Source organism: Ananas comosus, linkage group 7, assembly GCF_001540865.1.
Source record: "Ananas comosus cultivar F153 linkage group 7, ASM154086v1, whole genome shotgun sequence".
NCBI lineage: Eukaryota > Viridiplantae > Streptophyta > Magnoliopsida > Poales > Bromeliaceae > Ananas > Ananas comosus.
This window is the reverse complement of record NC_033627.1, coordinates 574,306-598,512: the sequence shown is the minus strand read 5'-3', so window position 1 is coordinate 598,512 and position 24,207 is coordinate 574,306. Positions and strand designations below refer to the sequence as shown.

Genomic DNA, 24,207 nt, shown 5'->3' with positions numbered 1-24,207 from the left:
CTGTCACTATATACCTAGCGATTTCATATATAGAAACACTTTTTAAAAGTGTCGGTAATTTAGCCAGCAACATTTTTTTTATCTGTACCGACATTTAAAAGTGTCGCTACACACTATTTTCGTTATAGTGTTAACTCAGTACAATTTGTATATTTAATTCAATTGATGTTAATTTCCATGGCGTAGTACTTACATTGAATCTGCTTGATTTGTCCGCGCTCTCAACTCAAGTAATATTACGGGGTTAAAAGTTAGAAATTATTTCTGAATGAAAAAATTTCTCTAATTCTCGTGTTTTCACGTGGATTTTTTTTTTCTTTATTTATATAGTTGTTAACTAATGGACATGAATGACTCAAATTAACTTTGACATGTGGGAGGGATTCATACCATTTTACCCATCAAATCAATCTGTTCGCAAATTAATTTGAATGCTCAATCTGAATTCTCACTACTTTTCATACGGAAAGAACAACTACGGCCAGGATATATAAATTCTGAACAATATTTGGAATCAGAATGCAGATTAAAAGAAAAAAAAAAGTTAGATTACTAAAACTAATTAAGTCTTGATTCTTTTGCTATTATCGGTAGTACACCCTACTTCTCAGTTCTTTGGTGATGTGATTAGATCCATATCAGAAAATTGGGATCCGCAGCAACCCCTTTTCTCTTCACAAAAGCACAGGGGTTGGGCATGACATGACACATGGGTCATGCCAAGGATTAGCATGGGCATGCTCTTTTGAACCACATGCATTGTAAACTTTGAAGCCCAAGCAGTGATGGTGGGGTTTGTTACCTTTGCATTTGGACTCTCTCTCTCTCTCTCTCTCTCTTTGTGTGTATATATATATATATATATATATATATATATATATATATATAGAGAGAGAGAGAGAGAGAGAGAGAGAGAGAGAGAGAGAGAGAGAGAGAGAGTTGAGCTAAAATGCTATAGNGCTCTAGTTTATAAAATTGGTTCAACCGCCGTTAAACCACCCAATAGACCTGCCTCGCATTGCCGTAAACGAAGGCGCTGCATGGAGAATTACAAAGGGCCCGAGAGCTTGCACAGCGGCAAAACTAGCTACGGACCTTGCCTCGTGAAACTAAGAGAGGGCTCTAGACGCGAAACGGGAGGCAAAAGGGTAAAAACAAATAAAACCAAAAGAAAACAAAGGACCCAGCGTGCCTGGACCAAAAACAAGAGAACAAAAAAGGAGCAGGGGAGCCGAGCCTCCGGGATCGACGAAGGTCAAACATACGATTTAAGTACAACGAATTACTTACTTCGTCTATCGAACGATGGACAAAGAGTTTTTTTTTTTTTTTTTTTCAAAGAGAGAGAGAGAAAGAGAGTGTGTGTGTGTGTGTAAGAGGACATTTGTTGTCAAAGAGAGAGAGAGAGAGAGAGTGTGTGTGTGTGTGTGTGTGTGTGTGTGTGAGTGTGTGATGTAGCGAAGGTGAGGTTCGTAGTAATTTCACATTTGACAAATTGTTTGTTTTGGTGTACTTCCATCACAGGAACGGTGGACGTTGGAGTAGGAGAGAAACTAGAAGAGAAGAACGAAATGAAAAAATGGGGGTGGAAATCCGAAATAGAAAGGGACGGTGACAGGAGACCCCTTACTTTACATGTGGTAGTAGGACCAAAATATATATATATATATATATATATATATATATATATATATATATATCTCAACTCGATCTTACGATAGCTATCATTTAGCCGTAAAAACGGTAGGTAAATAAAAGCTACTACCTCGGAGGTTTAGCTGCTAGCCGTGGCAACTTGTACTAGATATGATGAACTTTATAAATCTTTAGTTTAAAGTTTAGAAAAGCTGTAATAAACGAATTACTAGTTTCCCAAAGTTTTAAACATTAAAATTACCAGCTATACTCCGCAAAAGAGCAAATTGTCGCATTTCTATAGGTTTAATTAACTTAAAAACAATCTTTTAAGAAATTTGATAAATTTTGTTATAGATATGAGAACTAGAACTAATGTTCTGAGGATAGTAGTAAAAAATTTCTCATAAGTAAAAGTCGGAAAGTAAAAAGACAAGTGAACTACCTATTTTCTTGTAATAGCTTTTACGCACTTTAAACTAAAGATCCATCAAATTTACCAAATCTAGTATAAATTACCTCGGCTAGCAGTTAAACCTTCGAGATAGTAGCTTTTGTTTAGCCATCATTTTACCGAGCAAATTGGCTGTCATAAGATCGAGTTGATATATATATATATATATATATATATATATATCGTCCCGACGATACGAGAGTCCTCGTGCCTGCACTCGGCAAAAGCTACTACCTTAAAAGCTTAGCTGCTAGCCGAGGCAATCTGAACTAGATCGCATAAACTTCAAAGATCTTTTTATTAAAAACGCTAAAAAGTTATAGTAAATGGATCGTTAGCTTTCCTAAGTTTTAATTATTAAAAATTGATGACTTTTATTTTTGGGATATTTTTCACTACTATATCGTAATTTTAAAAGCTAGTCTTTATAAATAGAACAACATCTATCATATTATTTAAAACATACTTTTAAAGTAGACTAAAATTACGAAGATGTGGCAATTTGAACTTTTGCCGTCTTAAGAAAGCTAGTGATCTATTTACTATAGCTTTTTAGCGTTTTTAATAAAAGATCTTTGAAGTTTAAGGAATCTAGTTCAGATTACCTCGGCTAGCAGTTAAGCTTTTAAGGTAGTAGCTTTTACCGAGTCCTCGTGCCTCCGGAGGCACGAGGACTCTCGTATCGTCGGGACGATATATATATATATATTACAGCCTCGGGAATGTCCGAGAACTGTGTCCAAAGCTGTCGTACATCCCCCTCATCCGAATCCGCCTCCACTAAGGCTCCTACTTTAAAACGGAGAAATCTGACAACGATACAGTCGTGGAAAAGGTGATCAGCTGTTTCGGGTAGTAGCACACAGAACCTGCAGTGCTGCTCCACAATGCACCCTCGACGAAGCAGTCTGTCTGCCGTAGGTAATCTGAGAGAGAGAAACTGTTGTTTACAGGAGAACGTTAGTAAGAGTAATTGAAGGGAGATAGTACTCTGCTAGTCAAACGTTTTCACATGGCAACGTAGATTGTTACTGAGCAATATGAAGTTTTGGTCCACAGAGAACAAAGAGCACTGGAATAAATTCGGTTGTATCAGTTTCTTTTCCATTATAATTGTTCGAATTTTTACTGCGTACGTAAAACAATAGAATCCGTGACTGGCACGGAGATCGCCTGCCTGTTCGTCTTCTTTGAAGTCTCACGGAGAAGTGCCTGATCTGTGCTCTCCAATTCATGTACCATCCGTCTCAAGTCAGTCCTCGATCTCACTTCATATACGATAGGAAGTCATGACTCCGTGCGAACTACGAGCAATGTCGAGTTCAGAAAAGTCACTGTTCATAACTACCAAACACACCTGAAAGTCTGGTTCATCTCCGCCGCCGACGCGGATGCAAATGCTCGTAGGCCCGAAAGGCCTGATAGTATGAGGAGCAATATTTAGATGGGCTTGGACATAGGCCTAGGCCTATTAGATCACCACCAATTACTTAGCTGCACCCCAACTGATTAAGCCCTAGTTTGGTATTGAGATTTATCTGACGCTATCAGATAAAATTTAGTTGAGATAAAAGCATATGTATATATAGGAATATGTTTCTGTATTCTTCTTCGATGGGAATGCAGAAAATAGCGAAACGCAATATTATGTTCGGAAGATAACTTATCTATTAATCTACATATGAGATAGTGAGCTGAAAAAAAGCTAAGCATATAATCGGCCATTTAGCCCAGTTTAAAAATAAAGCAACGCAATAATAATAATGCAAGGAGCCCATCGGCCCAATGTATGCCCATTGGTTCATAAGGATAGCTCCGTGTGTGAAGCATATGACCTGTTGATGTATCATCAAACGGAAGACAACATATGAAGGTGTACATATATATATATAGTTATCGAAACTCAGGCCTATAACCGACCGTTCCTATAGCAAGTGGTAAAAAGTTTGATGGTTGGTATTCGAGACCCAAGTTCGAATCTTAGTTGATTTACATCTCTAACTAAGTTTATTTTTAAATAAAATAAACGAAGCAGGTAGCGTGCTACCTATCTCTCTCAAAAAAAAAAAAAAAAAAGTGGGATCAAACGATCGAGCTCCAGAAAACAGAAATGGGAGTGCGCACTCTTATTAAAGCCTAGCCCGTCGGTGTCGCGAAATTGCACTCCTGAGACGGTAGCTTAAAAAGCAAGCAAAGCAACACGGACCCCACTCGCGTGCGCTCATATCATTCATGCTTATTCATGCTTCTTCCCCTTGAAAGCTTTGACACATTCCTGCGTCCTACATTCTCAAAGATAAATAATTTTGTTTTTGTTTTTTTTTTTCTCTCTTGGAGAACTCCTTAATGAGGAAGTGGACGCAGGTGAACCATTGAGATTTAGCAAAAATTATATAATCAATATAACCTAATAAAGCTTAATTTGCAAATAAAGAACTAATTAAACAATATATTGTGAATAAGTTTGTTTTTATTTGACAGTACTAATTATTAAACGATGCTTCGTACTGTACTGTATCGTGCCTTACTTAATCATCACCCTCATTCAAGCCTTCTGGCTCAGCCTTTCAGATGCCAAACCCCTGCTGAGCTAAGGAACCTTGATTAATTACCAGTTACCACTCCACTCTCTCTCTCTCTCTCTCTCTCTCTCTATATATATATATATATATATCTCCATCTCACACCTATAAATATTAAACAAGCCTCTAGCTCCTCAGCTTGATCACCAAACCGATCATCCCACATTAACTCTATACTACCTACAAGGAGAATCATGAAGCTCCTCTACACCGCGTTACCCCTCCTCCTCCTCCTCCTCCTCCTCCTCTTGGCCTCTGATCATTTCCAAGCCACCATGGCTGGTTCAGGTGTCGTTCCTCCGCTTTTTTTGTTTTTTTGAATTCTTTGTTAAGATATATATATTCTTTCATTAACAATTAGGTGTACCTAGCTAGGTAGTAACAACTAATTAACAAGCTGCGTGTGTCACATATATATATATATATATATATGTATGTATAATTTGTGGTGATCGATGGTGCGTGAATGAGTTGCGCAGCATTCTGCAATGGAAAATGCAAGGTGAGGTGCTCGAAGGCGAGCGAGCAGGAGCGGTGCCTCAAGTACTGCGGGCTGTGCTGCGAGGAGTGCCGGTGCGTGCCCCCCGGGACCTACGGCAACAAGGACAGGTGCCCATGCTACCGCGACAAGTTCACGGGCCACGGCCGCAGGAGGCGCCCCAAGTGCCCCTAGAAGTATATCGCGTGTCCCTACGTACGTAATTCATGTTTGATGGATGCATGCACGCCATGCACCATCTTTCATGCAGCTAGCTAGCTTTGTACGCACGTACGTACGTGTGTTAACGTTTAATAAAGATTAATGAAGAGTTCCATGTATGAGAAGTTGCTTCAGAATTTAAATGATAACGGACGTCAGGATAAGTCTTCGACCGCGCTTGTGCACTGTTATCGATCTTATAGATTGTAAAAGAGTCGACGTTTTGTAACTCTGATTCTCGCACTTAGGAGTTGAATGATTTTGTGCTCAAATAATATTTTTTTTTTTTTTTTTGAGAGAGATAGGTAGCACGCTACCCGCTTCGTTTATTTCATTTAGAAATAAACTTAGCTGAAAATATGAATCAACTAGGATTCGAACTTGGGTCTCAGGTACCAACCATCAAGCCCTTTGCCACTTGCTCTAGGGACGGCCAGTTTTTGTGCTCAAATAATTGCCTTACAAAAATTAAGAAAAGAAAAGGCCAGCACCAAAGCCTTTTCTGCTGAAGAAAAGAGCCACAGGGTTAACGTATCTTTCAATTAAGATCATTTAATTCGGTGATTATGTACGCATTACGCGAGTCGTTCACGTGAACCACTTTAGCTAGGTTTTGTTCCCTACTTGAAGAGGCAGCAAGGTACAAAGAACCCGTGCCACGGCGAATCTAGTTAAAGTATCACTCCCCACTGCCACCACTTATAGCCTCTAGCTAGCCTCCTCTTTTATCTTTCCTAGCTGTTAAAAGATAATAATATAAATGAACTTGTGATGTACCCGGTCGATCGCTTTTAGTTATAAAAAAAAAAAAAACAAACAAACAAAAATTTGAATGAGAGATGATTTATTGAATTTTATTATCATTTAGTAAATTTGATGCATAGATAGTAACAATGACCTCGTTAATGAATAATGATACGATCGAAGCAAATTAGATCAAATTAGATAATCATATATAGCTAAGCAGTTGATACCTGAGGCAATATTGTTGTTTGCATTTGCTTTGCAACACAGCGAGAATCTTCTGTTTCATCCAGTCGACGAAGAAGCTGGGCTACAAGTTGGGAAACGAGGTTGTGGCCCCACAGCTTACATGGACCCTCCTGTGACCCAAGACCCAGTTTTGGTACATACGTATGGGCTTTCTCCCTCGCGCAAGCCTAACATGAAATCGAATTATTGTTAACACAACATCTGGAAACTGCATAGACATGCAGAACGGAACCAGTTTACCGCGGCAAGTGAAATGAAAAGAAAAGAAATACCCAAATACAAGTCGAAATAAGAGGAAAAATGAAATGCGTGCAATATAAACGATCCATGTGATTCGAGAATAAACTTGAAATGTTCGGTAACCAAGCATTGAGATGATAGCAGGCTCGGCAAACAAATATAATTTGCTTATTCCTCTTCCAGTATCGTTCTTCTCTTCCACAACTGTTCAAATTCTTACAGGAAAAAGTAATGACATACAGTATTTAGGCAAAGGCAATAATACTCTATAATGATGTAGTCCAGAATTACCTATTTAGTACATGGCTATATGAATTGGCTCAGCTGATGACATGAATCTGTTACAACCGAAAGAAGTGAAATATAACATGTATTATTACAAAAATATTGGCTGCTTCAACACAGCAGCCGAGTAAGCCAAAATTTCCGTTCACATAATTTCGCTGCCACACTTTATTATTCCAAAATACAAGAAAAGCCCTTCTACATGCCCCCCTCCAAAAATTATGTATCCGCCATACTTTCCCCCTGAACAATTGTAGCCTCCATTCTACTCCATTAGCAATACGTCTTTCTAGGCGGAACATGCAGGAAGGAGGTGTGAGGGTGATATACAAGTATCAGTATCTCATGATGGAAAAAAGAAAAACTCGATAATTGTAAGGGGGTCCTGTAATTTAGTCTATTGCTGCATTCTGTGAGTCCTTGTTGGATGGAAATACAAGAGGCCATACTCTTCGATATTTCATATCTTTGCTGTATAATGTCGCCTGTATCCCAAAAATAATGGTAATTCAAACTTATGCTCTCTACATTCCGGTGACGGAGAGAGGAGTTCACTATGTCACTATCCTTCTAAATTCTAATCATAAGAATCTCTTTCGGATTTCTGAGAAAAGCCGAGTTGAAAACTCACTGCCGCGGAGAATGAGATAAATTATAAATGAGGCATAAATAGCTATAGCTGCAGAGACAAAAGAGCCAAGCAACAGGCCACGTATTTCAGAAGAGAAGAAATCCAACAAGAGGTAGCCATTAATTATTATCAATAAAGCAGCGACCATCCAGGTTACAATCTACATACAAAAACAAAAACAAAAACACCAAAGATGAATGAGAACTTCAAAGAATGTATATATGGACACGTTAAAACAAATAAAATCTGCCCATCAAAAAATAAAAGACATGCGAAGCATAATATTCATACGGGTCAAGCTAATCTAGTCTACTTGCCATTGTTATTAATAAATGATTGAAACCAGATAATATATTGCATAAGCTTTTTTTTAAAAAAAATCCAAATTGCTAAATTTATTATATAGTGTGTGCTGTCTAACTAGCAACAAATTTCTTCAATATAAGTTTTTCAAAAACAAACATAAACTACTGTATAAAAATAGGCAGAGATCATTGGAAATCCATTTTAAAAGCATGATAAGATACATGAATAAAGGAACTAGATTTGTCTATGTTATTTTTAATTAGTCTACTGTCTACATCGACAAGCATATAATTTAATGATGAATGCGCACCTCCAAAGAACACAAATACTTTTAGTTAAGCTATGGCATGCATGTTTTTGACTCTTTGCAAACAAATGAATTTAAAAGTTTCAACTAGTCAACATAACCTTAAAAAGTTTGCAACATTTTTTATCGAAAATTTTGTAATCTAATAGAATATTTTTTTGTAATCTAATAGAATATTCTATTATTTGACAAGTTGTTTTATAACTTTTTTTTTGACGAAAATCATTTAATTTTGACCTTTCCATAGAAAACGATAGAACTAAATAGAACTTTATGAAACCAAAAACAATGAAAGGTTAGTTGGTAAAAGACTAAAAGCGAAACTTTCCAATTTATGCCTGTTTCAAACTGTGTTATTGTTCAGGTAAGGTCTGTACAGTTTTAGCAAATAAGAAAATACCTAATAGAATAGAAATCTTGGATATCACTTACTTGAGTGTTGGTACCAATTTTAAATACTCCCATAACTTGCTCCTTTGATACCAAGGTCAGCAGCGGAACAAGGGCAAATGGGATCTGAACTGATTGGAGCACATTAAGCCACTCATTTAGAGTATCCAGTGCAGAGTCAGATCTGTCAAAGAACAGAGCCACAATGATAGTCGGCACAATTGCAAAGCTTCTAGTGATCAACGACCTAACCCATTTCTTCAATCGAAGATTCAAGAACCCGCCCATTATAAATTGTCCAGCATAAGTGCCCGTTATCGTACTACTTTGCCCAGCAGCTAATAACCCAACTCCCCATATGTAAAGAATAGGGAACAGCCCCCCACCAAATTTCTTTTGCAGATACTGTCCAGCATTTTCAAGACCTATACTCCCGGCTTCTTTAGTACCATAAAATCCTTTTGCAAAAACTGTTGTCACAAATAGATTAATCATGAAGGAGACAATCAAGGCTACAGTCGCCTCGATTGAGTAATATCTAATGGCTTCACGAATACGGGTTTCTTTCTTTGGATTGACTTTTCTTGACTGTACAAGAGCTGAATGTAGGAAGACATTGTGGGGCATAATAACACAGCCGACAACACCAACGGCTTGCCTTATGGTTTTTGAGCCCAATTTTGGAATTAAAATACCTATCGAACAAAAAATGGATCAACTAGAGTTTTAGAAGAATGAATTAAGAAAGTACAGCAGTAGTTGAAGGTGAAAATACAAATAGTTATTGCAGTTAGGTGCTTACCCATGAGAAGCTCTTTTCCACTAGGTTTGATTTCACCAAACATCCAAGCAAAGGAAAAGGCCATTGTTGCAATGAGAAGGGCAAATACAGCTTCTAGTTTCCTTACTCCATAGTTCTCAAGAAACAGAAAAATGAAGCTGCCATAAAGTGACGAGGATAAGGCCTCCACAACGGAAAATTATGGCATATAACGAAAGTACAGGGAAAAGTAGAAAAACAATCACAGAAACAGTATAGTAGGAATAACTATCACATAACACATCACATGGTTATGACGTCTCGGAAAACACTGTGCTGAATAGAAAAAAATACTATTCAGCCCGAAAAATAACCCATACATAATAAATAGCTCCTCAACAAGACCAAATTCACCACAAACATTTAAGACTTCTCCCCAAAATACACATTCAACTAGTGGACAGCTCAAAGATTTAATGGGATCAATGAATTGATAAATTTTCATGACTGTCTCTCAATAACAAACAACTTAAAATAAGAACTACCTTTTAGATTGCAGCTTAAACACGTAAATTAAGAGCAATGCTACAAAATATCTACCAAATACGGAAATAGTTAAGCTGGAGAATTAAGGAAACTACTTTTAATTTAAGGATTTGTCTTCATCTTGATGGATTGATAAAGAGCCAAAAATAAGATCAATCCAACATGCACAAGACGAAGTATGGCATTTCCTTCTTTCATACAATTGCAACCACTTCAACTTCGTAGATATGAAGTTAACTAAAACAAGATAAACAAAAGACTCTGCGGCTAGATTAAAATAAACAAATTTATCATTATTTGAATGACTTTCAAAAAATCGTCCATTCCATAGCACAGATATTTTATATTTTCTAACACCATTAAACGATTAAAGAGTGATGTATAGAGCTAATGCCAACAATTTACTTGGATATTTTGACTGATACATGGACTATTTCAAGGGTTAAAAATTTCCATCAAAATACTATAGGCTCGAAGAAGATAGGTTTGAATCTCGAAGTCTTCCTATCAATGCCAGCAAAAAGGGCTAACTATAGACCTGGAGTGTCGACAAAACAACGAAAGCAGAGAAAAATTGCAGAATCTTAGGAAGCATCTTTCTAAAACCCTCAGATTGTAACCAACTAGAGAAGAAGAAAGATCTTAATCGATTATCTGCTGCAAATTCGGAAATTCAAACGAAAATGAGATCTTCATAGTAGATCCACAACAAGAATAACAAAATAAGAGCTGATTCGTGCAATAGAGGGGGAGAAGTGATGTTCTCACCAGTCCATGGCGGTGATGACGACCCCAGCCCAGAGGGGGAGAAACCCTCTGCTTAGGATCTTAATGGCGATGGCGCTCCCGATCACCTCCTGGATATCGGCCCCGATCATGGCGACCTCGGCCATGAACCAGAGCGCGAGGCGCGCCCACGTGGGGTACTCCTCGCGGCAGAGCTCCGCGAGGTGCCGCCCCGTGGCGACGCCAAGCCTCGCCGAGAGCATCTGGATCAGGAGCCCCATCGCCGTCGCCCACAGCAGCAGCCACAGGAGCGAGTACCCCGCGATCGCCCCCGCTTGCAGATCCCCCTCCAAATTCCCCGGATCTAAGAACGCGATGCTCATCAGGAACCCCGGCCCCGTGAAGAGCCATAGCTTCCGCCATGAAAATGGCGGAACAGATCCCCCGCCGCCGCCTCCCTCTTCGTCCGCGTCCTCGTCCCCTTCCCCCTCGCCATCGACCGCCACCACGATTTTCTCCCTCGCCTCGTACGCGCGCTCCTCGCCATCATCGTCTTCGTTCGCAACGCGGCGCTTGGATTCGAGGGGTTGGATGGGGAGTAGGGAGAGCTCCTCCTCCGCCGCCGCCGCCGCCTCCTCCTCGTTTTCGGCCATGGGAGCGGAGAGGAGGCGGATAGGGAAGTAGGAGGGTGGAGAGGGGGATTTATGGTGCGGAGGAGGAGGAGGAGGAGGCGAAGAGGAGGCGCTGGGGACGGGCGAGGGGAGTACGATGTCCGCGGTAGGAGGAGGCATCCCCTTGCGCCTTCCTCGTGGCGTTCGCGTTTTTAGCAACGCTGCTATTGCTTCGGCCCGTGCGCCCAACCGTGGACATCGTGGTAGATGCTGTCCTTTTAGCAAAATTTTCGTTCAAATATATATATATATATATAATATATATTATATATATAATATATATATATATATATATATATAGAGTCCGTCTCCTGTGTCTTTCGAAAGTACGGGAGGCCCCGTGCTTGTAAGTTGTTTCGAAGATAGGACGTTCGATTCGACGATCGGCTCCGTTAGGCATGATCTACCCTATTGGAACTATCTAAAAACCAAATTTTAGATTTTTTTGACATCATTTACTAAGCGATCAAAAGGTCTAAAAATAACTATTTCAACGGTCGATGTGGCACATTTTTAAGTTCAAACGGTGTAAGAAGTTTCAAATTACATGAAAATTTAATAGAAAATTCTACTTAACATCAGTAGCAAGATCAATACTTCCGATTTAAAATTTGAATCCTTTACCACTGTTTTTTATGAGATTTTTATTTTCAGCCGTTCATTTTGAGGCTACTCGTTCACTAGACAAACAAAATCAAAAAATTATGAAATTTGGTTTCTAGATAGTTCCAATAGCTTAGATCAAGTTTAACGGAACCGATCGCCGAATCGGATGTCCCATCATCGAAAACAACTTACAAGCACGGGGCCTCCAGTACTTTCGAAAGCATAGGAGCCTAGCTATATATATATATATATATATATATATATATTGAGAGCTAATAAAATTGGATCTCCACCGTTTGGATAGGGGACAGGGATAGGGATAACCCCTTATCTCCCCTTTATATCTAAATATTAATTTTTTATATGACAATAGTAATTTTCGATTAACTATAATAATTATATATAATTATTTCCACCAATACCTTCATTTTTTATATAAAACTATATACTATTTTTCTTATTCCATATTATCTATTCAAACGCTATTTTTCTTATTCCCGGAAACAACTCAATTTTTATCCAAACGCTTTTTTTCTTATCCTCATACTTATATCTATTTCTGTAATAACTAGTTTTTACTTATATCCGAACCAAACGCTACCTTGACTATAGCAGCTTGGCTATCCTAAAGAAGTTTACAAATTAAAAAAGTAATAATAATAAGACATAACAAAAATAATTAAATTTTATATTTGATATATTAATTATTATATTTTTCTGAGTAATACGATGTATATATATTTCAATCAAAATGCATACGAGTGGAATGTTTTTCACTAGTCACTCAGATAAGATTAGTGGTTAACTCTCATCCAGAATAAGTGGAGTATAAATGATTAAAATATACAAATAATTATTTTTATTTTTTTATCAACCTATAATAAAAGTAATCAATATATAATTATATTTTATAAACATAAACAATATGTAAATATGTAATGCTAGCGTGTTTCCCATAATGCAACAGAGACCTAATGCGCTCCAAATACTATACAAAAAAGAATCATCTTTGGTGGCCGGCAGTGTGCACTAAGCCATATCCCTCGATATGAAATTATACCTTTTTTTTTATAAATTAAAAGGAAAAACCTTTCTCATTCACTCTCCATTATTGTCTAAAATATTCTGGGCCTCAAAGGCAATCATGAGATCTTGTGTGCAGTGCTCATAGTAAAAAAAAAATCAATTAGAAATTTATAAAATTTACTTAAATTATGAGCTATTTATTGAATTTTTTAATTTTTAAAAATTTTAATTTTCCTCTCTAATTTTTAATTTATTTTATTTGAATCAATAATTAATACTTTAATTTTAAAATTTGAATGTATCATTTATCTTCATAATTTTACTTAAAAAATATTATATAGTTCTCAACACTATAAATTTATTAAAGTAAATAATTAGTTTAAATTCTAGAGTCAAAATACAGTTGACTAATTCAAATCAAATGAAATAAAATGTTTGATGGTAAAACCAAAATACTGAAAAATTGAATAGTAAATCTAAATGATCTACAGCTCACATAAATTTCGTATATTTTTTACTTAAAAAATACAAAAGTATTTTAATTTAAAAATATCTGATCAAAACTATATATTTCCTATCAGAAAAGCATTCCAACTGTAAGGTAAATATATGATAATAAAATCTATACCATCTGATCCAATTGATCAGGTAGAACCAATAATTTCCCCATAAGTCTATAGTTAATTCGTGTGAAGAACAAGCTATCAAATAAAATATTTAATTTCAATAGTTAGGTATTATTACAATGTTAAAATATTTTTATTATTTATGCTATAATTTTTTATTATTTAAATTTAAGAAGCTACGACATTAGCCATATTGTGATTGGTCTATCACATGGAGCCGTGCACGGAGTAAACCTCACTTGCCAACCTTGGGTTAGCTGTAACACATTTTTTTTCAACTTGAATGTTAACTACATCTATAAATAATAAATCCAAATGAAAGCACAATATTTTTTACCATGTGGCAAGTCACCTTTCATCACTTTATCCTCATAAATAAATAAATAAATAAATGAAACTACTTCCTTTATCTAAATATCAAATTAACAAAATAACGCACCTGGTACTAACTAACTGTCCTTATTTACCCGCTAATTGATTTTATTGCTAATAAATTCATTCTGTTTAATATGAACTGATGTAGATTCATTGAACTACTAAGCAATAGTGACATTAATCCCCAAAAGAAATGCGACGTGGTTGTATTTTCTTTACTCTTGGACTTTTACCTTATAAAACCAACTCTTCGCATTCCTTCTACATATAACGTCTAATTAATGCATCCACCTAATTTAATCCTATCTAAACCGTAAATCTAAAAACACATCCAAAAGGCCCAACCCTTTGCCTTCTCTCTGCATATAATATCTAATTAATGTGTCCACCCATTTTAACACTAATATAATCATAAACCCATTTTAACCCTTTGCATATAACGTCAAATTATTGTGTCCACCCATTTGAGTATATGCATGCTCCTTTAACATTAAAGTCTACATTGGTAGTGCCCAAGAAATTTGTATATAATAAAAGAGCAGAGTATATGCTAAAGTCTACATCAGTAGGAACTCCCTTATTATAAAATGAAAATCATGATCAAAATTACGAGTACCTGATTCCATTTTGGATCAACCCGTGATTTTTAGTTTTTAACTGCTTTGGTTAATCCAGCAAATGTTAGAGATTTATTTTTTTTTCTTCATTTGATCCAACTAGATCTTGCCCGATTCCAACACTATCATTTGCTATTCCTAATTAATGTGACCGTGTTTTTTACTGTCTAAGATACTCGGTTTCAAATTTAATAAATTTGAATTATGATATTTTGGAGTCTACTTACTATACAAAAGAAAATTAAAATTTTAACAAAAAACTAATTTTCCACATCATATCAGAACCAGTAACCAACTGAAAGAGTAATTGATTAGAAATATCCTGGTTTCCTGTTTGGGCACCAAATAGGTTCTTCTTTGTCGCGAAAAATAAAAATTCTTGTTTATATTATGGTAGCTAAACGTAGTTATTCCATTGTGATGATCAAGCAATTAGAAGATTTTATTTGTTGAAACAAAAGGACTAGAACTACCACTCAGAACTCGGGTTTGGATTCGAGAAATTATTGCTTACGCATGGTGGACCTGCTTTTTAATTCAAAATTAACATAAATAAAACCATTGCTAACTATAACTATTAAAAATATTATTTTTGATAGCATAACTTTGTGGATAACAATGATTATTTTATATTTTTTAACATGATAAATTATTAATTTGAGCTCTTGTAACTCGAGTTTTTGAGAATATTGATTGTTTCATATTCTTTTTACAACCATGGAATTCAAAAAACTTTGAGAGAGACTGTGTGTGAGCTCGACGAAACTCGAAATCCATGCATGCATACCAAACCTTCAGACGACGTTGTGATTCAAGCTTCGAGTTGAAATGATCCAAATATAAATTGTATTCAGACATTCATGCACCGTTTCAAAATTTTGACAATCAAACTCTTACAATCAAAATTAGAATAACATACACGATGCACAAGATCCAAAATAGTTTATATAGAAAAGTTTGTAAACTTCACAAATCTATTGCTTTTGTCTCAGTTAATTCCAAAAATTTGCGATTAACAGAGGCAGTGTTTATTTATATAAAAAAAATTATAGTTTGTAATAGGAAGACAAGTCACATATATTTTTCTAAAAATATATATATATTATTTGGAAATCTATATGGACTCAATACACCGTATGCTTGACATAATTTTAGAAAAAACTTCAAATACCAATCATATAGTTTCGCACTTTCTCAATTTAGTGCAATGTGGTTTAAAGTATATCACTTTCGTATTATGTGATTTTTTTTTTAATTTTTGTTATTCCTTCACTAATTTTTTTTATTAAACCAGTAACAAAGTTAAAATTAAGGAGTATTAAAGTGAATATTTAATAAATTATAAATGAGTATCTAAAATTTTTTTATATATGATTTAATAAAAAGCTAATGAAATAGTCGACAAAATAAAACAAATAAAAATATAAAATAATAAATTAATATATTTTAAATTATAAAATATTAAAATAAAAAAATATAAAATTATATGAAAGATATTTGAAGTTTATCCAAATTGCTACGCAGATGCACGGCCGTTACTCGTTAGATATCCAAGAGAAAGCGGGGCCCACAAAAACGGACGTCTGATGATGATCATCAGCGGGAGCAGAGAACCGTCCAACAAAACTGGTGGCTGCTCGCGCCGGTCACAAGGTGGGCCCCGAATCCTCTGACGTGGCAACGGGTGAGCCTCCGACCTGGATTTTAATCCCACCGAACATTTTATGCGGGCCCCAAGCCTTCCCCGGCACCTCCACCTTAGCAATAGCACCTCACCCACCAGTTTTTTCACAACAGCAAGAGTGGTGAACACGGCGTAGAGGAAGGGGGAGAAGGGGGAGAGGGCGAAGTCGGCGACGGGTATGCCGAGCGTCGCCGTTTTCTCCCCGCGGGCTCTGCTCCTCCTTCGACCTCGTCGTCTCCTCCCCCCTTCGTCGCTTTCCTCGCGCTCGGCGCACCCTCCCCTTCCTCTGCTCCGTTCGTCGAAACCCCCTCGCCTCGCCTCCTCCGCAGCCGCCATCGTCGTCGCCGCCGCCTCCTCCTCCTCCTTCGACGAGCTCGATTCCGAGGGCGACTCCCCTCGCGGCTCCTCCAAGGTGAGCGCTAGCAATTCCTCCCTTCGGATTCCCCGCCTTCGTTTTCTGGCACTGTTTTCACTTAGGGTTCCCAAATTTCTCGGGAATTAATCTGATTTAGATGCGAAATACTCTCCTAATTGGATCTTACTGTGTCTTAATTTCCCCTACTCGGAAGAATTTAATGCCGGTTGTGGATTGTGATGCTAAATCGAGACTTGGGAGAAGCAGCTTATAATCCTATTTGTAACTTTTAGATGTAATTTTGATGAACTCTTCATGCTCGATACTTCTCGGAGGCCGGTTTTGTACTTTTTGAATGCTAATTGTCGCTTAGGTTGTCAAATTGGGCAGGAAAACTTGTTATCAAGTAGAGTGCTTTCTCTTAGATATGTATAGTATAGGTGCCCCTGTGGCTGCATGCATTAACTGTACTACTTAATGCATATTTTGAGAGGCTTGTGAACTAGCAAGTTCACCGAACTGCCCTTGCCATGTCCTCAAAAAGTTTCTCTTGGTTAACAAAATATTTAGCTACTCAGATGCAAGCAGCTGTCTGTCTTGTTTTTCCTTCTCTTTCTTATGAATGCCAAAGGATTTCTGGGGCAGTAAGTAAAACAGAGAATTTGCGTGGCATGCCAGAGGATTTCTGGGGCAGTAAGTAAAACAGACAATTGAGCCCTTTTATACGGTTAAAAGAACTATAGAGACCATCTTATTAGCCTCTACGCTCCTAGAGCCAAAAGAGTAAGGCCTTAGGAGTTAGGACTATCTAAATTTTAAGCTATTCAGCTGCAGTTTTTTTAATCTTGTTGTAGTGATCCTAATTTGGCATTTACTACACACAAGTGGAGAATTCCCTGTTTGCACTATATACATGCATATCTTTGTATTGATCCCATCATCCAGTTAATTTCTACATTGTACTGTAACGCATGTTAATTTCTTATTACATGTTAATTTCTCAAAGCTTTTGTCATTTTTTTGCTAGTAGAAGTCGATTCTCTTGAATTTGATTCAAGATATAGAGCCTTTGGATGTGAGCATCATCCAAAAGGACGTACCAGCTGAGACAATTGATGCGATGAAAAGGACCATCTCGGGTATGCTGGGTTTACTGCCGTCTGATCAGTTTCATGTCCTGGTAGAAGCCTTTTGGGAGCCCCTCTTCAAGTTATTGGTATCTTCGATGACGACTGGGTATGCTTCTCCAACAATGAATATGAATTTTAGTTTAGATAGTATACAAAAAGACGAACCTTTGTTAGTGGTAGATCTTTAATTGGATTTCTGTCCCTTGTGATATGCAAATAGTATTGAGAGCTTTAAATGCTCAGAAGTTCAAGGAAGCTGGATAGAGTAATATACTAATGCCATTTTTTTTTAATGGAGATTAATGTTACTTTTTTATGTAATTCATCAGTCAGTTATGGGGTCAGGAGGATCTAATACTAAACAAAACCACCCAGATAAGTTCAATATTTATTATAAGGATAAGTTATTTATCCTTGGGGCGGACGAAGTTGAGGATTTGGACTGTTTCTTCCAGTGTTTATCAAAGACATTAAAGTGATTTTCCACTCTGCTTAAATTCTTGGTTTCTCTCTTAAATGAAACCAATGATCAATTCCTTAAGAGTATTTGCTATGTCATATGATGCTGTTGTCTCAGTACCTGTAATGTGAGTCCTTATAGATCAAGTAAGGCGTAAAGAAAGGTGTTTGCATAAACAGAAACCCTGTTAGGGGGTGGAGATCCATCGAAATGCATATCAAAATGATTTGTTTTGAAACTATGAACTTTTCAAACGGTTTTGTAAACTCGTCCAATGCTATTCTCCCTACTGATAGCCTCGTAATTCTGTAAAGCTTAGGAATTAGCTGAGAGGTGCCAAACGTCATGTTCCTTATTGCAACTTTTCTGTACTTTCTGTCGGTTTATTTCTGTATTCTATTGATACAAACAGAACTTCGCCCTCCTCTTTCTTTTATTCTTGTAGTATTTCCTGAAAAGTATAGGAGCTCAAATATACTTTATCTGTACTTTGCAGGTATACCCTCCGCAATGCCGAATATAGGCTATCATTTGAAAGAAACCTAGAACTTTTTGAAGAAGATACTGAACAGCAGGAAACAGAAAGTACAGAAGATAATAGTCATCGAGCCTTTGTTGATCGGATTCCTACAACGTTCAGTTTTTCTGGGGACGAAGATATGCTATATGGCACCGAAAGTAATGAAGAGCAGTTGTGTGATAATATGGGCATTGAAGAACTAGGAGGCATAACTCCTGAAGTGAAAGAATATATTCTTCACCTCCAATCTCGTTTGAATTCTATGAAAAAGGTAGAACCATACTCTCACAAAAAGCAATTTGCTTTTTGTATTAAATTGGAAAACGATATGGATGCAGTATTGATAGAAATACAGATGGAGCTGATGTTTTCCCCTCTTTTATCATACTTTATTTTACACATTTCTTTTATACTTCATTTCTGAACACTAAGTTTAAGAGATGGAGATTTTGCTTCCTTGAGAAATTTCTGATATGCATTTGATTATTTCCCTCTCAGTAAAGTTGGATTTTTGGAGTTAAACTAATATGGCCTGTTCAAATCCATTCTAGATAAGGCCATGTCCTAATAGGTAGTTGAGCGCTTATCCTCCATTTTCAAATTTTGCTTTTGTTCTGAAAAAGTCGTTTTTACTGTCATCTTAACTTTTCTGCTCTTTCTGTGATACATGAGCGTTGTCTGCTTCTCAGAAATAGAAAATCTTTCTTTTCATGTATTTTACTGAAGTACTTTTTCTTATCTTCTTTAACTTGATTTATTTTTGTTATCTTGAATCTAGTTGAGTCATTTGCAGTTATCCATTGTTCATCTGTTGTTGTTGGTACATTATTGGGTTACCATGGTTTCATCTTGCATTAGCACTACTAAGCTCGTTTATCCCTATAATATTTTATTCATTCTGTTTCAACATTCTCAGGCTTGCTGTATCGTTTTGCTAATTTATTTATGTGTCACCTTGCTAGATATGGATAAGAGCATTTGTTGATTTTCTTTATGCGTTCACTAAAACACGATGATTAACATTTTCCACTGTTTGAAAAGTTTGAATTAATCTCCTCGGTGTTCTTGCTCTCTCTTTTTTACTGTTTGATTTCATGATATATTTCCGTTTTACTTTTGAAGACTCTCATAGACTTTTGCAAAAAACATTTGGTCCATCGAGTTTGTACCAAGAGGATCGGTATCTTTATGCTTACGTTTAACTTCCCACTTATTAAAGTTTTTATTCACAATGCTACAGGAATTGCATGAAGTCAAAAGAAAAAACTCCGCCCTACAGATGCAACAGTTTGTTGGAGAAGAAAAGAATGACTTGTTGGACTACTTAAGATCACTAAAACCTGAGAAGGTCTGATTCTTTTTAGTTCATTTAATCTTAGATAGATTTGTTTTTTTTTTTCTGCCGACTATTAAGTTATGCTTTTCTTTTTGACTGTTTCACCACATTTCCTCTCATGATCATTTAATAATGTAACACATGAAAATAGAGAAATTAGAGGTTATCTTGGGCATTTTTTCATTCTATTAATTGTGATTCTGTTGATCCACTGGCTTTTGGCTCTCAACTATCAAAATCTATTGCCCCCTTACTGCTGATTCAAATAAAGTTTCATTGCATGCTTAGTAAGAAAACTAAAACTCAGTCATAAACTTGAAGGGACCACATGCTAGAACTTCTGAGCCCAACAGATCAACAGCAGTTATGTCTCAAGCTTAGGTGTCATAATTCAAAATTGTATGGAAATCCTCTCAACTGTCTGCACTTTTGAAATGAGCCCCCCTAACTTTTTCTGATCAGCGCCTCAACTTAAATCTTTTTTTTTTAAACTTTAGTTATTTCCATCAGTTTTATTGGGGGTTTTGTTAACTTGAATGGCTTTATCAGCTATCAGCTATTAACTTAAGCAAAATTCACAGTTCCTTCTGCTGAGCACCAAGTGTTGAATTTAATGGTACCGCTGTTAAGTTTAACAAAACCTGCAATTTGATTGATAGAAATATTTCACATTGAAGCAATCAAAGGTTCATGGTGTTTTGAGGATGAAAAGGGGTTGGAGGTTCTTTTTCGAAATGCTGAACATGCAGTAAAAGGGAACAACCAGAGGATAAATTATCTTATTATGGTTAATTGGTACCTACTTCAACCAATTCTATTCACAGGTAGCTGAACTATCAGAGCCGACCTGTTCTGGGGTTCAAGAAGCTATGCACTCTATTGCACATGGTCTACTTGCTACTCTCTCTCCAAAGATGCATTCAAAGGCTCCTACTCCGTCGGAGAATGCGACAGGCGGAACCCTCAATTTCGGGAAGGACGACTATGCGGAGCTTGTGGAGAACACCTCCCTTCATTTTCAACCCCTCATATCAGTCCCTCGGGATTATCTTGCTCGACTCTTGTTCTGGTAAAGATGTGTATTATTTGGAAACCCCGATTAAAATTAGATAATCAGGCATTTTAATTGGCGCAAATTTGGCATTTTTGATAATTGTAGGTGCATGCTATTGGGTCACTACCTCAGGGGTATGGAATATCGGCTTGAGCTGATGCAGCTATTGTCTATCTCTACTGATGCAGGATCTGGTTCTCATGACAGTGATTACATTGTTTGAGAAGTTTCCAAAAGGCTATTCGTCAAACCATTTGGAGGCCTTGTATTTGCACTGCATAGTTTCATTATGGGCCCCAAAATATTGGTACAATAGAAAGTATGATTACCATTTTACTTCTTCTCGCTGTTATTACTGTAAATTGGAGTCGCATGTTAAGTGTTTGGCATATTAGTAGTAGTTCAAGCTCAGGTATATTCACTTATTCAGCATTTATCTGGATGTTAAACCGTTTTTGAATGGAATAGTGAGGTGACCATGATTGAGGGTAGGAACAGCCGGTGAAGATGATTTTTTCTTGAACACTTATTGCTGGGATGAAATGTTGCCTACATGAAGTAAATAAAAGATCATGTGGCTTCGAGCATGATCACCTCAAGAGGCAAGATAAGATTTGACCTTTTCTGGGGTCAGTCCTACATGTTGCTAGCACCCTAATCTTCCTGTGCATCCTTAAGCAAACCAAAATGGTTGGATCCTGTGGTAACCCTTTGTTTGGTGTGCTAGTGTTTTGTATCTGCTAGATCTCTCTCTCTCTCTCTCTCTCTCTCTCTCTCTCTCTCTCTCTCTCTCTCTCTCTCTCTCTGTTTGTTTGTATAGTTATACTCTAGGGTGGAAACAGCACTTGGTTTGGTAACTATTTTGAGTAGTGTTGTTTGAAGACCATCTATTTTCTTTACGTCACGTCAACAACTTGGTAAAGAACAATGATTTTGTGTTAATGCCGTGCTAATAATGTCATCAACCCACTGCATACTTGGAGATATCCAAAAGTTGCTTTATATGGCGATTACGTAGACATCTCTCACTTTAATATAGTTTCCAATTTAATGAGTGAAGATTGCAACTTGATACAAATCCATAAAACCCAGATACATCAATTTACAATTTGAGGATCAAAGTTGAAATGGTCTACGTGCTTCAACCTTCTACGTCCAATTTCTCCTCGTAAATTCTTTGGATTCTTCCATACCATCATAAGCACCTTTTCTTTAGGGTGCTTTTGGTTCGCGTTATCTTTTTAAGATTCCTAATAATGCAATGGGAATAAAAAAATATGACGGTGTTTGGCTAAAGGCACTAAGTAATCTAGTTGGTAATATTAGATTCACTTGGGAATGAGATTCATCCCAAAGTACTAATCTCATTCCCTTGCGGGAGAGTGGGTATCCTCATATTAATAAATTAGGTAATCATAATATGTCTAATCTCTTTCTTTCTCCTTACCCGCCGGCTAATTAGTATTATTATCCTTTACACTCTAACCTCATATCTCTCTCTAAACTTATCTTTTCCTCTCTAAATTTCAACTCTTTTTCTCTCTCTAAACTAAGCTCTCTCTCCCCCTCTTTTTCTAAAATTTCAACTCCCTCACTCCCTTTAATCTCGATTCTATTTCTCTTCCTATTATTTAATTATGCTCTCTCTCTCTAACCTATATTTTCTCTCCATTTTTTCTAAAAAGATGTTGAAATTTTTGGTAGCATTATCTAAAATTAATTAAAGAAATAAATAAATTAATTGTATATTTTTTATAATATTAAATAACATGACTAAATTATATGACCGTGCGAACCAAACACATGAATGCCACATTCTTACTAATATGATGGATAGGAATAAGATTTTCGGATATCTTTTTACTCCTACTAATTTTTCATAGTGCGAACCAAACGTGCCCTTAAAGCTAAATTATAAAAACTTTCCTTACAATTTATGTATTTACCCATTTGCATTAAAAATTGCATTGATTAGCCTACTGTTTTTTTTTTTTTTTTGAGAAATGATTAGCCTACTGTATTTTGTCATTGTTTCAAATAGGTCTAAGAATTTAAGATTTCAGCAAATTAAGTTGTGAAACTTCTAAAAAATATCATATTATTTTACATTTCAATATCTATCTGACTTTTAATTAAAAATAAATAAAAAAATTAGATAAACGAGATATTTTATTTTGTTAATACTATCAAAAATTAATAGTTGATTGAATAATTTTATTCAATTTATATAATTCTATAAATTTTATTTGCCAATTTATTTCTATGAAGTTTCTCAAATAAGTCTAATAATCATCTCAAATTTTTAGTTCTATTTTTTAGTAGTAAAAATGTAAAATATAAGGAGGTAATTAACGCAATTTAATTAAGGTGTCCTTTATTGTTTCAACTCGAGAACCGAGACACACTAGTTCCCTCCAAGTGTCCTTTGCACCGGAATCCCCGGTTCCCGCAAAGATATTAATTAAATTTTTAAATTTATTACAGTTTCACATTTTATAAATTTTAGTTTTAAATAATTTGAAATTTTAACTTTTGGATTAAAAATTTTGTTTTCTTCTTCTTCTTATATCTTACAATAATAGAAGACACAAGAGTGGTTTTCTATTTAGGTGTTAGTACTATTTGGTCTACACCGAGTGACCCAACTGAACTAATTTAACTAGCTGAAAATTTTAATTTTATCAGTAATTTTTCTCGATTTGATTTCATGAATTAAAAAACTGTGCAGATCAAACAGACCAACTAAACTGCAGTACTTTTTTAGCATCAAATTAAAATTATGTAGCCAACATTTACCATCTTAATATTTGCCATATTTATACCTATATTCTATATATATATATATATATATATATATATATATTGAGAGAGAGAGACTTGGGATCAATTGCGGTCACATGGTATTATACTGTTTTTGAAGCAATTAAGGCTTAGTTTGGCATTGAGGTCTATCTAACGCTATTAGATAGAATGGGATTGAAAAAAAGCATATAGTGATCTGTTTCTGCGTTCTCTGGTGGAACTACAGAAAATATATCGTAACCGACTAACTGCAAAATGCGAAACGTACGGAAACAAATAGGGTATTTTTTCATCGTCGTTTCTTACCGCACGTAATGCAATCTCACCGCAATCCCAAACAAAACTTTACTATAGGTTTGCTCAGTTTGGTTGGGTCTGATCCAAACGGCG

General features: G+C 36.2%; 3 protein-coding genes across 3 annotated transcripts; 2 read left to right on the top strand and 1 right to left on the bottom strand.

The window, feature by feature from the left end:
• On the top strand, positions 4,803–5,526 carry LOC109713100 (peamaclein-like). The gene is made up of 2 exons (XM_020237063.1): positions 4,803–4,959; positions 5,151–5,526. Exons 1-2 carry the CDS (start codon positions 4,866–4,868, stop codon positions 5,342–5,344), a joined length of 288 nt encoding a protein of 95 aa, XP_020092652.1. The 5' UTR covers positions 4,803–4,865; the 3' UTR covers positions 5,345–5,526.
• LOC109713099 (metal transporter Nramp6-like) lies at positions 6,748–11,438 on the bottom strand. Its single transcript, XM_020237062.1, has 4 exons — positions 10,598–11,438; positions 9,326–9,462; positions 8,566–9,218; positions 6,748–7,680 (listed from the first exon to the last, which is right to left on the bottom strand). Exons 1-4 carry the CDS (start codon positions 11,344–11,346, stop codon positions 7,471–7,473), a joined length of 1,749 nt encoding a protein of 582 aa, XP_020092651.1. The 5' UTR covers positions 11,347–11,438; the 3' UTR covers positions 6,748–7,470.
• LOC109713027 lies at positions 16,251–21,538 on the top strand. Its single transcript, XM_020236942.1, has 6 exons — positions 16,251–16,572; positions 17,546–17,751; positions 18,602–18,896; positions 19,866–19,973; positions 20,786–21,030; positions 21,121–21,538. The coding sequence occupies exons 1-6, from the start codon at positions 16,339–16,341 to the stop codon at positions 21,236–21,238; spliced, it is 1,206 nt and encodes a 401-aa protein (XP_020092531.1). The 5' UTR covers positions 16,251–16,338; the 3' UTR covers positions 21,239–21,538.